The 13780-nt window shown below is 43.3% G+C and overlaps 1 protein-coding gene across 1 annotated transcript in view; it reads right to left on the bottom strand.

Moving 5' to 3' along the window:
* Window positions 1–4520: 4520 nt before the first annotated feature.
* The window catches only part of LOC128351275 (glutathione hydrolase-like YwrD proenzyme), a 55804-nt gene continuing 46544 nt past the window's right edge, over window positions 4521–13780 (bottom strand). Inside the window, exons 8-11 of the mRNA XM_053310664.1 lie at window positions 11931–12093; window positions 10574–10744; window positions 7003–7087; window positions 4521–5481 (exon numbers count right to left, since the gene is read on the bottom strand). Coding sequence (XP_053166639.1) covers window positions 5240–5481; window positions 7003–7087; window positions 10574–10744; window positions 11931–12093 — 661 coding nt within the window. The 3' untranslated portion in view covers window positions 4521–5239. The remainder of the gene's footprint in view (window positions 5482–7002; window positions 7088–10573; window positions 10745–11930; window positions 12094–13780) is intronic.

Genomic DNA, 13780 nt, shown 5'->3' on the forward strand with positions numbered 1-13780 from the left:
CCCCAACGTTCCAAAGCCATGGCCACTCACTTAGCCTTTTATTATATAGGATGATGCACTCTACCAAAATCTGTAGCTAACCTTGATTTCTTCTCTTTGTTGTCAGGAGATCCACCTTTGCCACCCTGTGATGGCATCCAGCTTAAGTATAGCTATAAATCAGTGCTATATTTCTTCTCTAGGGTACAGTACTAGAACTTTTGCCACCCAGAAATGAATGCCACCATGGGAATATCAAACTGTGCTTTGCCACAGGCACAACATGATATATGTAAGGATTTTAACCAAGAATTTGCATAGTTGCTGTGGCCACCCTATATTGTAGAGTAGCACAATATTTCAGTAATAGCATCCTAGCAATGATTCAGTTGTTGGGTTATCACACAACCTTGAGCACTGTGAGGCAGGTAAGAGCAGGACTAGGAAGTATCAGACCACCACTTAAGTACCAATTTGTAATCAATTTACTATATAAACTTGCACAAATAACTACATATCACATCCAAAGCATGTCACAAAATATAGATTTTAAAAATGAAGCATTCATTTTGAGGAAGCTATGGTTTGAGTGGAAGAGAGAGGAATACTTAGCTCTCTCCTTATCCCCCACATTCGACTCAAACTCACCCAAAGCTGTCTCTCTCTCCACAGGGTTCCATATACAGGTTCCATATACAGGCTTACCTGTCTGGAATCACATATAGCAGATCAGGAAGGTTATTTCTGAGCAGAAAAACAGCCACTAGATAAAGGAATAAGCATCCATCTTCCCATTGCTCAAATTTGGAGCCTCCTGACGCTGTCTTTAATTAAAAATGAAACAAAACACAGTGGCTGACATCCTAGCAAAGTATGTGCATGAACAACAGCTTGGTACACACAACAGAACCTTCCCGACAGTGTTGTGTATTCCCTGGAAGTGGGTACTTCTCCAGGGAGTTATCCAGACATGGCTTCATGCCACAGGTTATTGGAAGGGCGAATCTGTTTTGCAGCAGATTTGGAGCTGTTTAATTTGCGGCATTAAACCTGTTTAAACCTCAGCATTTCCTTGGCTCCTCTCCGCATTCCCTGCGGATCTTTCTCTGTGTGTGTTCCCACAGCTTGCTCTGGGTTTTTTCCCCCACCAATCACATCCCAGAGGAGGAGGCAAGAGACCCTTTTGTTGTTGTTAGTTTGACAGTCGGCCAAAGCAACAGGACACTGGTTGGTGATCCTCAGGGCCACCAACCAGTTCAGCAAACTAGGGAAGGGGTTGGTGGCCGAAGAGGTATTAACATCCACAACCACTTTGCAAACACTCAGCGAGCTACGAATGGCATCAATTTTGATTGATTGGTTAAGTGCTATCAAGTCGGTGTTGATGATTTGCAAGGATGCAAAAGGGGGCTGGGAAGTGGGGGTGGGGGGCTGAAGAAATCTTCATTCACATCAAAGTTATTTTCCCTATGCAGCTCCAAGCCAAAGGCGGTGCACTACAGGTGAGAACAAGCATCACAGAACAAGCATAACCAGTATAACTTCTGGGGTGGAGTCGTCAGATGTCCCCTCAAACCTTGTGCTTCCAGGGCAATTCATTAACACTCAGCTATCTACAATCAACTGCTGGGTAATGTAGTATAGTGGTGAGTTGCCTATTAAACTCAGTGGCTCTATGTATTTAGAATCAAGGAGATGGGGGGTGTGTACAGTGAAACTGGCTCCTAGCTCTGCCCACTCTGTCTCCATTCCCAAAGAAAGAGGGGCAGGGCAAATGGAAGGGGAAGGAGCGTGTGGAGAAAGGCAGCCCCAATATCCTGCCAAGTGGAGTGGATCCAAACACACTCTCCAGCTTGCTGGGAAGGAGGAATGACCCGGGATGATAATTCGTTAATTTATCAAAGTGACGGCAGTTTGACCTTAATCTCTCTTTATTTATTTATTTGATTGCTATACTGCCCTTCCAAAAATGGCTCAGGGCGGTTTACACAGAGAAATAATAAATAAATAAGATGGATCCCTGTCTCCAAAGGGTTCAAAATCTAAAAGAAACCTAAGACAGACACCAGCAACAGTCACTGGCGGTACTGTGCTGGGGGTGGATAGGGCCAGTTACTCTCCCCCTGCTAAATAAAGAGAATCACCATGTTAAAAGGTGCCTCTTTGCCAAGTTAGCAGAGGTTAAGGTCCCATAATGATGGGACGTTAATTAAACTTGTAAGGTCACTTAAGGCAAAGGCTTGCTCACTATGTTTGATAACTGAACTTTAGGCTCCCAACTGCACACCCAATTTGTCAGGGGAGCCTCTGGCAGCCACAGGGAGAGTTGAAGGAAGGAGACATGCAAGGAAGGGAGAGTGGGAAACTTCCCCCCTCAGCAGCAAGACAGAGAGAGCCCAATCTGAGGCCAACGAAGGGTGAACACAAAAATCAAGTGTGGCTGGCTCTATTTTGCCTGCACTCCGTACCACAGATTGATTTATTAACAATGGCCCCTCCACACATCACAGAGAAGCATTGGGGCATAGCAGAAACCTCTCCCCCCCCCCCGAAAAAGGTGCTGCAAATAGAGGAATTTCTTTTACCCCAAACATAATTCGGACTAAGCTAGAATGCGCAGCCCTAATTCGGGGGAAAGCAGAATTGGGTGTGAACTGGTCCCTGATAGCTTGCAGGGACTTTGGGGTAAATCCAGCTATGTGGACTTGCATCCTCCATTCTGGAACTAACAGCCATGTGTGTAAAAGTTCCAGGAGGTTTTCCACACAGGCTTTTAAACCCCTTTAACTCGCATCTCCTCCAGAATGAAGGGGGTGCATTCACATATCGGCCAGATATATCTTGAAGTCCCTGTGAGTTATCGGGGAGTAGTTCACACACAATTTGGGTTTTTCACTGCATGTTAAGCTGTAGCCTGATTTATAGCTACGGTTTAAAAATCCACTAGTCCTGTTGGTTTTTTGGGACAGCTTCGGGTTCGCAGTAAAACCTCCCTGCAAACCCGTGGTGAAGCCTGCTGTGTGTAGAAGTACTCCCCCAGTGGTGTGTCTAATTTTTTCACATCTCTGTGCAGAATGAGTTTTGTTCTGGGCAGTAGTATCCAGGCAGTCTGCGCGCACATGCATTCAGAATGGGGCCTTCCTGATTCAATATGAGCGGGATCTAAAATTAACTCAGCGGACATACAAAGACTTGTGAGCGTGCACACACCTTAGAGGAAACAGAGCACTTCTCTGGTACATTTGAATTCTGGTGCTGCCAGTGGACAGTCTGGACATTTCTGGACAGGGCAATGAACTGGTCATTGCAATCATCCCAAGATAAATGTAGCTCCATTAATAAAATACTCATTAATATAGTATACCAGAAAATGTCATAAAATTCATTTCAGAAACATTACATTAATACAAATTTAATCAACACAGACATGGAGGGAGTTATTTGTGGGTATTTTCCCCCGATTAGACATTTGTTAGGAAAGTAGATTTAAAAGTGTAGAAAGCTGCATAATAATTTCAATAGTACCAATATTGTCTCCAATAAAAATGATTTTGTAAACAACATTTGTAAAAATACATACAAAATACACATATACAGCAAAACTGAATTTTAAAAAATTAAGAGTCAGAAGAAAAAATATCAGTCAATAATAACATGTTTGGCACTGATTGCCCTTTCTTTGATTTTAAAACACATATCTCCAATAAAAATGATTTTGTAAACAACATATATAAAAATCCATACAAAATACACATATACTGTAAAACTGAATTTTAAAAAATTAAGAGGCAGGAGAAAAAATATCAGTCAATATTGACATTTTTGGAACTGATTGCCCTTTCCTCCATTTTAAAACACATGTTTACATATTTGTCAGGAAGGCAAAATCTAGAGTGCTGAGGGAGGAAACAATGGCTTGTATGCAAAGAACAAGGAGGAGGGTTCTGTGAACTCTTTTTCAAACATCACAGTGCATCGGCGGTTGCATTACAGTATGAGAAACACAGTGAACGAGGATATACGCTGCAACATATAAAGCCCAGCGGACTATTAAAAGGTATTAGAAAGAGCTTGTGCAAAGTCCTGTTTAAGTGCTTGGACAAATAAAGAAACTCATCTGGATGTGGAGCAGTTTTCTCACCTAGCAATATTCTGCTAAGTTGGAAATGCCCTTTTTATAAGAGAAAGTGACTTTGTGCTAGTGGAAGGGCAACTTTTGATCCAAACCAGTATTTTTTATTCTATTTTTCAGTACAAACCATGGCTACTGGAGTAGAGACTAGAGTTGAGTCAAGGGATGGTCAGGGGCCTACATACATCAAAGCCCACCTGCTTAGGTCAACCCCTGGACACTCCCAGTACTGGTGGTAGTGATGGCATTAGTAAATTACTAAGAGTTGGTAGACAACTACCAATTAGTTACCAAGAGACTCATGCTGATACTACTTCACTTGGCCCCACATCCCTATTTATGAATGGGAACATTCTTGGAATCCCCTATGGGGCTTCTAGGAGATGCTCCCATTGGCCAGTGGGAAAGGCAGGAGAAGCAACTTCCACATGATTCTCTGAGCCAAGAGACTTGCATGGCAGCTCCTCCTCCTGCCTTTCCCACATGCAAATGAGCTTAAACAGAAGCATTTGGGAGAAAGCCCATTGGCCAATGGAGAGGGTGGGAGTAGGAGCTCTAACAGCCTTTGAGGGGCAGCTCCTCTTCTTCCCACCCTCTGTCTGGCCCCGTTGGTGAACAGGGATGAGACACAGCAGCTGCTCGTCTTAGTGTGTGTGTGTGTGTGTGTGTGTGTGTGTGTGTGTGTAGGAGGGGGAGCATATGCTGTCACCACTAAAGGATTTCACCCTTCTCTGGTGGGGTATGTGGAGGAGCCACTGACCATCACATGGTCAAGGGAGGGGGGGTATTAGGGGCCCAAATGTCATAGGGAGGCCAGTTCAGAGCTTTGTCCCAGGTCCCCCACAACCTGACATTTGGAGATATATACAGATGGAAGGAGCTGGCTTATGTTGAGTCTGCCCTATGGTCTATCTAGCCCAGTTCATTCTACCCTTGACAGCTATGTTCTCCATAGTATCAAGCAGGAGATACCTCTGACTGAAATTGACACCTACATGGAAAGCATATGCTTTATCACTGAGTTATGGCCATGGATCAAACATTCATATTCTGATCCATTTTCCAGCATATTAGCATTTGAGACACTTTAGAATTTGATTTTACCCGCTTCCTACACAATTATTTCTGCTAGTATCCCAATGCACAACCATCAGCTCGAGGATCGGATCCAGCCCAGTAGACACTGTTTGAAGAAGAAAGTGTTCTCCAGGGCTGCCTCCACCAGTCTCCTTTGGTGATAATTTGACCACGTCCAAACATGCTCCTGCTGTGCCCAGTTACAGGCACCATGACGGTATGGCCCTTGACTCTCAATGCTTCTGCAATGTACTGAGGGATACCATCTTCCAAGGAGATGTACCATGCATCTGCTGTATAAAAGAATAGCATTCAACCATTTCACTGTGAACATGCAATATTAAAAGAATAGTCAGTTTGAATTCAGACTATTTTTATAAACAAGTATGGACCCACAATAAAATGTTGCAGCATATCCTTGGTGTGCATGTGTTACCTGAGCCCGTGCCTGAGCAGGATGAATGTTTTAGGCAACTCTCCCCTTCAGAACCAGAAGGGGTTGTGACTGTCTTGAGGGAGCATTCTTTAAGTTGAGAAATTTCCCGCTTTTTGTTCAAGCCCTCCTTTCCCCCTGCTTCACTACCTACCAAGTTCCATTAGCAACACCCACCTGCTCCTTTGTTAACTGTCCTCTGACTCCATAAACATTCCACTCCAATGAGTTAAACTAGAGCAGACTGGAGTGGGGTTTTATTGCCCCCTTTGGATTTTTTCTTCAGATTTTTGTGAAACTGGTGTATTTGCAGGTTACTCCAAGTCTGCTGGTACCTCCCTCTCACCCACAGGTGTTCCAGTCATGTGTCTACAGGGATCATAACATTTCCAGTTCCTTCAGAAATAGATATCTGGTCTTAGTCTTTTGGAAACTAAGACTAGTCTATAAATATAAATAAATATAAACCCCTACCAATTTCAGCAGGACTAGGGGTCGAAACAGATGGCTAGGAACGATCGGAATGGAGAAGCAGTCATCTATAGACTCCAACTAAATACCATCACAATATTAGCATCCCTGTACCCACTTAAAGATCATGGAAAGAAAAGGTGTGCCAATGATAGGAATAAAATACAGATGGAAGCAATTTGTAGAGATTTTACTCTCTATAAAGACAATCAGCTCTGTGATACAGTTGTCCCTCAATTAAAAAAAAAATCAACATGGAACAATAATGGTTCACTCTATCCACAAAAGTAATGGTTTTGAATGAAGCAGAGACTGAGAGGTCAAGATTAAATTTAAGAACCTCATAAATAGCAACAATTTGGCATAAATAGCAACAATTTGGCAATGAAATCATTTGTTCAGGGAAATTTTCAAAAATAGCCTGTCAGCTTTCAAGGAGGCTTTAAAGGTATCACGTGTTGTCTTCAGGTAACCAGTTGAAGTAGATGAGCAACCTTCCAACTCAATATGAAAAGAAACCAACATATATAAAAAGAAACCAACATAGAGGGTCTTGTTGCGCCTATACAAAAAAAAATGATGACATGCTTCTGTAGTACTTCTTTGATAAAGAGTAGCCATGATAGGCTGTTGCAGTGAAACCAACAGTGTACTGCAGAACTTTAAATAGTAATATAATGTGTGTGGTGCGAGCCTACAGAACCTCATGTCACAATGTATGTTAGTCTTTGAGGGCCCACAAGGACTCTGTTGATTTTGTTGAACAGACTATATCATGGCTACTCTTTCATAGTCATAGAGGCACTACCTTTCTTGCAAGGTTCCTCACAAGTCTTCTCTAGCCATCCCAAGGAAGACCATTTCCTTCTTGAAAACTACTTGTGAAGGAACTCCTTATTTTAAGTCTTACTTTTGTTGTTGTATTCAACACAAAAACGAGCAGCATCCAAGGCCTCTTGTGGGTTCATCCCAAATTCCAACATGTTCAGTAGGACCTACAGGAATACAAGAGTACTGGAATGGGACAAAAAGAACAAGGAGAGAGAAAACTGTTCCATAAACCTGGAACATCATTAGGAACATAGCCATTCAAAAAGGTTAACCTATTGTATTCTAAATGAAGCTACCTAATGGTGCAGCGGGGAAATGACTTGACTAGCAAGCTAGAGGCTGCCAATTCGGATCCCCACTGGTATGTTTCTCAGACTATGGGAAACACCTATTTCGGGCAGCAGCGATATAGGAAGATGCTGAAAGGCATCATCTCATACCTGCGTGGGAGATGGCCATGGTACAGGTAAACCCCTCCTGTATTCTACCAAAGACAACCACCGGGCTCTTTGTTTGCCAGGAGTTGACATCGACTTGACCGCACATTTTACTTTACACTTAACCTCTTGTATTCTAGAAAGATGGATTTCATTCTAACCTATGTAAAGCATGAGTATTGGGAAAGTGGAGAAATAAAGCTTCTGATACATAACATTAATAAAGAACAGAAAAAATATCTCCCTTTGGGATGAGGTGAGTAGAGTGTGGAACCCAGTGAAAATTAATGAATTATTTTATGGCTTCTATTCTAAATTGCATAAGGGGAATAAAATTGGCATTCAGTATCTGCAGAAATTCATTGCCTCATTTAACCTCCTGCATTTTTCTCCAAGTCAAAAAGTAGAATGAATGGCCAGGTGCTTAAAAATATGAAATGGGGTACAGCATTTGTTCCTGATGGTTTACATCAAAAACACTTATATAAGTGTTATATAAGGTATAAAACACTTGAAGATGAATTAATCTTGGTGTTGTTTCACATAAATGATAGGCAACCCGATCATGTGTATAACCCTACTTCTATGACTGAGGTTGTTAGCACTGTAATCTTAAAGTCCAATAAGGACCCACAACTATGTAAGCAGCTATAGGTCCATCTCTCTCACAAATGTTAAATCATCACCACAGCCTTAGCCAAAAGTGTGTTCAAGTTTAATATACCCTGCTCAGACAGAATTCATTTCTGGACAGCAGTGTGGGCATATGCTGATGGACTTGGAGCAAGAACTTTCTCCGTGGTACCTTTTGTCAAGAGCCACAGAGAAGGCCTTTGACAAAATCTGTAGATAATTTCTGTCATTGCATTTGGGGGTTTGGGCTTCCAGGAATATAGCGCTGACTGGATATGAACTTTATACAGCTCTCCTAGCACAACAAGACAGGGATGCCCGTCATATCCCTTCTGTTTCACTTGGCCCTTGAACCACTAGCAAATGCAACCCAGCATTCTGCACTGATCAGAGGCATTCATGTTGAGCAGAATGAACTAACAGTGGCATCGAATATATTACACATTTTTATACCGCCCCAAACGCAAGTTCTCTGCGCGGTTTACAAAACAATAAAAACAACCAATAAAAATATTAACACATTTCAACAATTAAAATTTAAAACATTAAAACTATTAACACACAATTAAAACACAATTAAAACAATATCTAATTAAAAGCCTGGGTAAACAAATGCATCTTGACTGCCTTTTTAAAAGTGATAAGAGATGGGGAGGCTCATATTTCAGCAGGAAGTGTGTTCCAAAGCCTCGGGGCAGCAATGGAGAAGGCCCGTCCCTGAGTAGCCACCAGACGAGCCAGTGGCAACTGCAGACGAACCTCTCCAGATGATCTTAATGGGCGGTGTGGTTCATAGCGAAGAAGACATTCTCTTAAATACCCAGGGCCCAAGCTGTTTAGGGGTTTATAGGTTATAACCAAAACCTTGTACTTTGCCCGGAAACCTATTGGCAGCTAGTGTAGATCTTTTAAGATAAAGAGTGATATGGTCTCTCCAAGATGACCCAGAGACCAATCTGGCCACCACATTCTGGACCAACTGCAGTTTCCAGACTATGTACAAAGGCAGCCCCACATAGAGCTCATTGCAGTAGTCAAGTCTGACCAGCAGATGTACTACTGTTCTGAGGTCATTTATCTCAAGAAACGGACACAGCTGCTGTATCAGCTGAAGCTGATAAAAGGCACCTCTGGCCACTGCCTCAGCCTGGGACACCAGAGAGAGTTTTGTGTCCAGAAGCACCTCCAGACTGCATAACTGTTCCTTCTGGGGAAGTGTGACCCCATCCAGAACCGGCAGATCAAAATCATCTCCCGAGTTCCAGCCTCCATCTTATCTGGATTCAGCCTCAGCTTGTTACCTCTCATCCAGCTCATCACTGCCTCCAGGCAGTAATTTAGGGAGGTTATGCCTTCTCCTGATGATGTTGACATGGAAAAAAAGATTTGAGTGTCATCAGCATATTGATAACACTGTGCACCAAATCTCTTGATGATCTCTCGATGATCTCTCAGCGGTTTCATGTAAATGTTAAAAAACATCGGAAACAATATGGAGCCCTGATGGACATCATACCAAAGTTCAGTTTTTAAAGAACAGTCCCCGAGGGACACCATCTGGAATCTGCCCAAGAGGTAAGAGTGGAACCACTGCAAAGCAGTGCCTCCCACCCCCAACCCCCTCAGACGCTTCAGAAGGATACTATGGTCGATAGTATCAAAAGCCACCAAGAGGTCCAAAAGGATCAACAGAGTCACACTTCTCTTGTCAATTCCCATTTGGAAATCATCCATCAGGCCAACCAAGGGAGTCTCAAGCCCATATCCCACCCGAAAGCCAGTCTGAAATGGGTCTAGATAATCAGTTTCATCCAAGACTGCCTGGAGTTGGGAGGCCACCACCCTCTCAATTACCTTGCCCAGCCATGGAAGGTTGGAGACAGGCCTATAGTTGCTCAACTCTGAGGAATCCAAGGCAGGCTTTTTCAGAAGTGGTCTAATAATTGCCTCCTTAAGGCAAGTAGGCATCCTGCCCTGCCTCAGAGAAGCCTTCTACTAGGCCTTCTACAACCACCTCCCTGCCAGAAAGTATTAGCCATGTTGGGCAAGGGTCAAGAGAACAGGTGGTAGGCCGCATCACTCCATGCAGCTTGTCCACATCCTCACGAGTCACAAACTGAAACTGATTCAGCCTGAAACTGTATGCAAATGCATATTATTCATGAATGTATATATTTATTTTCCTTCTCCCCCCACTCCTTCTCCATGCTCAGGTATTTTGTATGGGGGGAGGCAATGGTATGGCAGCTCAGGGGATTTGTCATTATTGATTGCAAAACTTTACTGAAACTTTAGTAAAATATTATTTAAAAACAAACAAACACATACGCACATAAAATACAACATGCCTAGACCCATATAACAATTTCAAGATTTTATCTGGCATATCAGTTGTGCAGTTTAAGCCTCTGAATCTTGGATTTTACATGTGTTTGTCATATACAAACATTACATCCATGCATGTATGATGGATTCCAGATTTTTCTGGGTTTCAGACAGGAGTCTTTCCCAGCCTTACCTGGAGATGCTAGCTCCATCCTCAATGGTGAACCTATCTGCTAAAGATCAATGGAGACTCACCTGTACCTGTCCTTGAGGCTGCATGAACCCACCCATTACTCCAAAAGAGCAGAGAAGTTCCCCAGAGTCTGCAGCAGTTGCTAGAGCAGGTATAATTGTGTGATATGGCCGCTTCTTAGGAGCCAGGCAGTTTGGGTGATCGGGCTGCAGTGAAAAATTGGCACCTCTATTCTAAAAATAAGTAAAAGTCAGAGATTGTCAAACAGAACCCAATGGGGATGAATGAAAACACAACCTACCTGATAATTTACATCTTATTCAATGCTAAGATTTTATTTATTTATTTATTTTTAGAACCACCACCACCACCACCACCTCAAGAAAGGCCTAAAACAGCAGCAGTCAGGCAATCAATCACTACAAAGATACTAATGCAAAATATACTGAATAAAAAGTTTTAAAATGGGGGTGAAAAGCCTGTTTTGAGTCACAAGATTGTTCCAGAAGTTACATGCTTTTCAAGAAGCCGTGCCATTTGAGATGAAGCAGAGAAACAGCAGGGGGAGGGCTGCTTCATCTTTTCCCAATTTGCCATTTCTCCCCTCCAAATTGCCCCCCTCACCTGTTTGAGAAGGTGGGGGGCCCTGCAACAAGGCCTATCCCATACTGCTTATGCCCACAAATGGACCAGAGAGAGGGCATAGACCTTCCCCTCCCCAGATCATTACCACACATGGCATTGCCTAGGGAGCACACGGGCTAGACTAATGCAAAAGACAAAGCTTGGAAACCTTATTTCCTGGATAAATATGCCTGATCCTCATAACTCTGCAATCCCGACACAGACACAAAGAAGCCTCTACTCGAGCATGGAATCACCCTCCCGAAATTCAGTTCATGAAAAATACTTACAGTCTTTCATAATGTAGTATCATTTACTAGTAATATAAAACACTAGGCATATGCAATTATTCAGCTCTGAATAGTCAAAGTCAAATAGTCTGCTCAGCCCTTCAGGTACCACACAGAGGTGAATGTTCCCACCATGCACCTCCATCTGGACCCAAATCCCTCATCCGTTTCCTACTTGTTCCAGCCCTGCTGTGTTACACCACCATCTTGAAAGTCAATGGGGAAAGCACTGTGAAAGGACTACAACTCCAGCACTCCCTGCACCTCTTCCAAGATGGTGCTGAAACACAGCAGGGCTTTTTAAAGGGGTCCCTGGAACCAGAAGGGAATTGGTGAGGAATTTGGGCCCTGTGCAAATTGGGGACACTCAACTCCATGTGATACCTGAGGAGTGGGGCGGATTATTTGGCTTCGGCTTCAGCTATTCGAAGCTGAATAATTGCACAGGCCTGTAACACCAACTAATATTAAAGCAACTGTAAAAAATGGGAAATTATGTTCTCACCTGTAAGGTAAAGCCACAGCCATCTGGTACCAGCCCTGTGCCAAATCCCATATAGTTGCTGTTAATGAAAGAGCAGGCATTGCCTTGGGCGTCCACCATTGTGAAGTAAACAGTGTCACTTCCAACCATGAAAGGATTTCCATGATTAAGTGTGGAAGTTGCTCTGAAACAGAGTAAAGCGAAATCTCGAATTTCAGATTACAGTTTACAAGCAAAGTTGCTCAATATGCAGGCAGTTCTTTGGAAAGCTTACAGGACCATTTGTGAGAGAGTAGTGTCCAGAGCAGGGGTGTGCATTAGGTGGCTCAGGAGCTAGTGGTAGCTTCCAGGCTTCTCTGAAGCAGTTCTCTAGGCCTTTGGCACTCCCTTCTCCTTCCTCTCCAGCTAACAATGCAAATCCGACTGGCTGGTTGAGTGTGACCACATCATTTTCAATCTCTCTCTCAGTGCTCAGGGTTGCTTTTACCTCCTCTCCCATTCATTTAATCCCATTTTCTTTTCCCACAAAAGCAGCCTCTCTTGCTCCTCTTCTGCAGCAAAATCCTCCTGGAATGCAGTAGTCTCTCCTCCCTCCCTCCCTCCCAAACACCTATCCACTTCCTATTCAACTAGTTTCCATATGAAACTCATTGGTTAGAAGGCTGAGCAGTAATGAAGGACACTGGACAGAAAATTGCCATTTTGTGACTGACTCTGCACTAGCCGCTACCAAGGAGCAGACCAAAAAAACAACAACAGGTAACTCTCAGAAGTAGGGATGTGCACAAAACCAGTTTGCCCAATTCGGTTTGAATTTGAACCAGGTTCGAACCAGGAGAGGGAGGTTCAGTTTTGGTTTTGTGTGAACCCCCCTGGTTCGTTTTGAATTCAAACCATTTCAAACCTCCAAAAGTGTGTGGGTTGGTAGCTGGCACCCGTGGGTACCTACTACCCAAACCCTAAAGCAATCAGACACTCATACGATTTTTTATGAATTTTTGAAATTTGTTTTTAATTTTTTCTCATAGGGTATAATGGAACTCAAACTAGATCATTATTCTCTATTGTGGAGCACCCATGGGTACCAACAACCACCCAAACCCTGAAGCAATTGGACACTCCTAAAATTTTTTATGAATATTTGAAATATTTTAATTATTTCTCTCATAGAGGATAATGGGACCTGAAGCAGCCCATTATCTCCTATTGTGGAGCACCTAGGGGCACAAAAGTGGGGTGGGTGGTAGGCACCCCTGGGTGCCTACCACACTCACAAAACCCCAAGGCAATCGGACACTCCTCCAATTATGGGTGAATTTTAAAAGTATTTTTGAATTCCTCATAGGGAATAATGAGGATTGCAGCAAATGTATAGCTTCACGTTGGGGGGAAAGGGGTGGCCTAGAGCAGAGTGTGGTGGGTGGTAGTTCACAAGGGGGACAAGGAAGCTACCAGAATTATTTGAAAGAAATTGGGCAAAGGGCTGATTTTAAAGTGATTTTTGAAGTTTACGCGTCTTTAAGGTTTTTCTCCATAAAGAAGCATGGAGGTGTCAGCAGCCCCATAACTGCACTTGGGCGGGTGCTGGGGTGGCCCAGAGCGAGTGGTGGTATCGTGCACAGAGGGTGCCAACCACCCCCATGGGTTGCTAACCCATGTGGTACTGGGTTCTGTTGTTTCTGAGGTGTTCTGAGTGTAGATTCTCTGGTAGCATATGAGATTTTCAATGACAAACCATGAATCCACTCTCATTTGCTACCAAAAAATCTAACAAGAGGGTCTCTTCCAGGAGTCTAAAGCAATGTATCAGCCCCACCCCCGAAGGTTGCCACCAAATGCTGGCCCACTTGCCAGCTACCTGTGCTGGAGGC

The sequence above is a fragment of the Hemicordylus capensis genome, chromosome 3 (assembly GCF_027244095.1).
Source record: "Hemicordylus capensis ecotype Gifberg chromosome 3, rHemCap1.1.pri, whole genome shotgun sequence".
Taxonomy (NCBI): Eukaryota; Metazoa; Chordata; class Lepidosauria; order Squamata; family Cordylidae; genus Hemicordylus; species Hemicordylus capensis.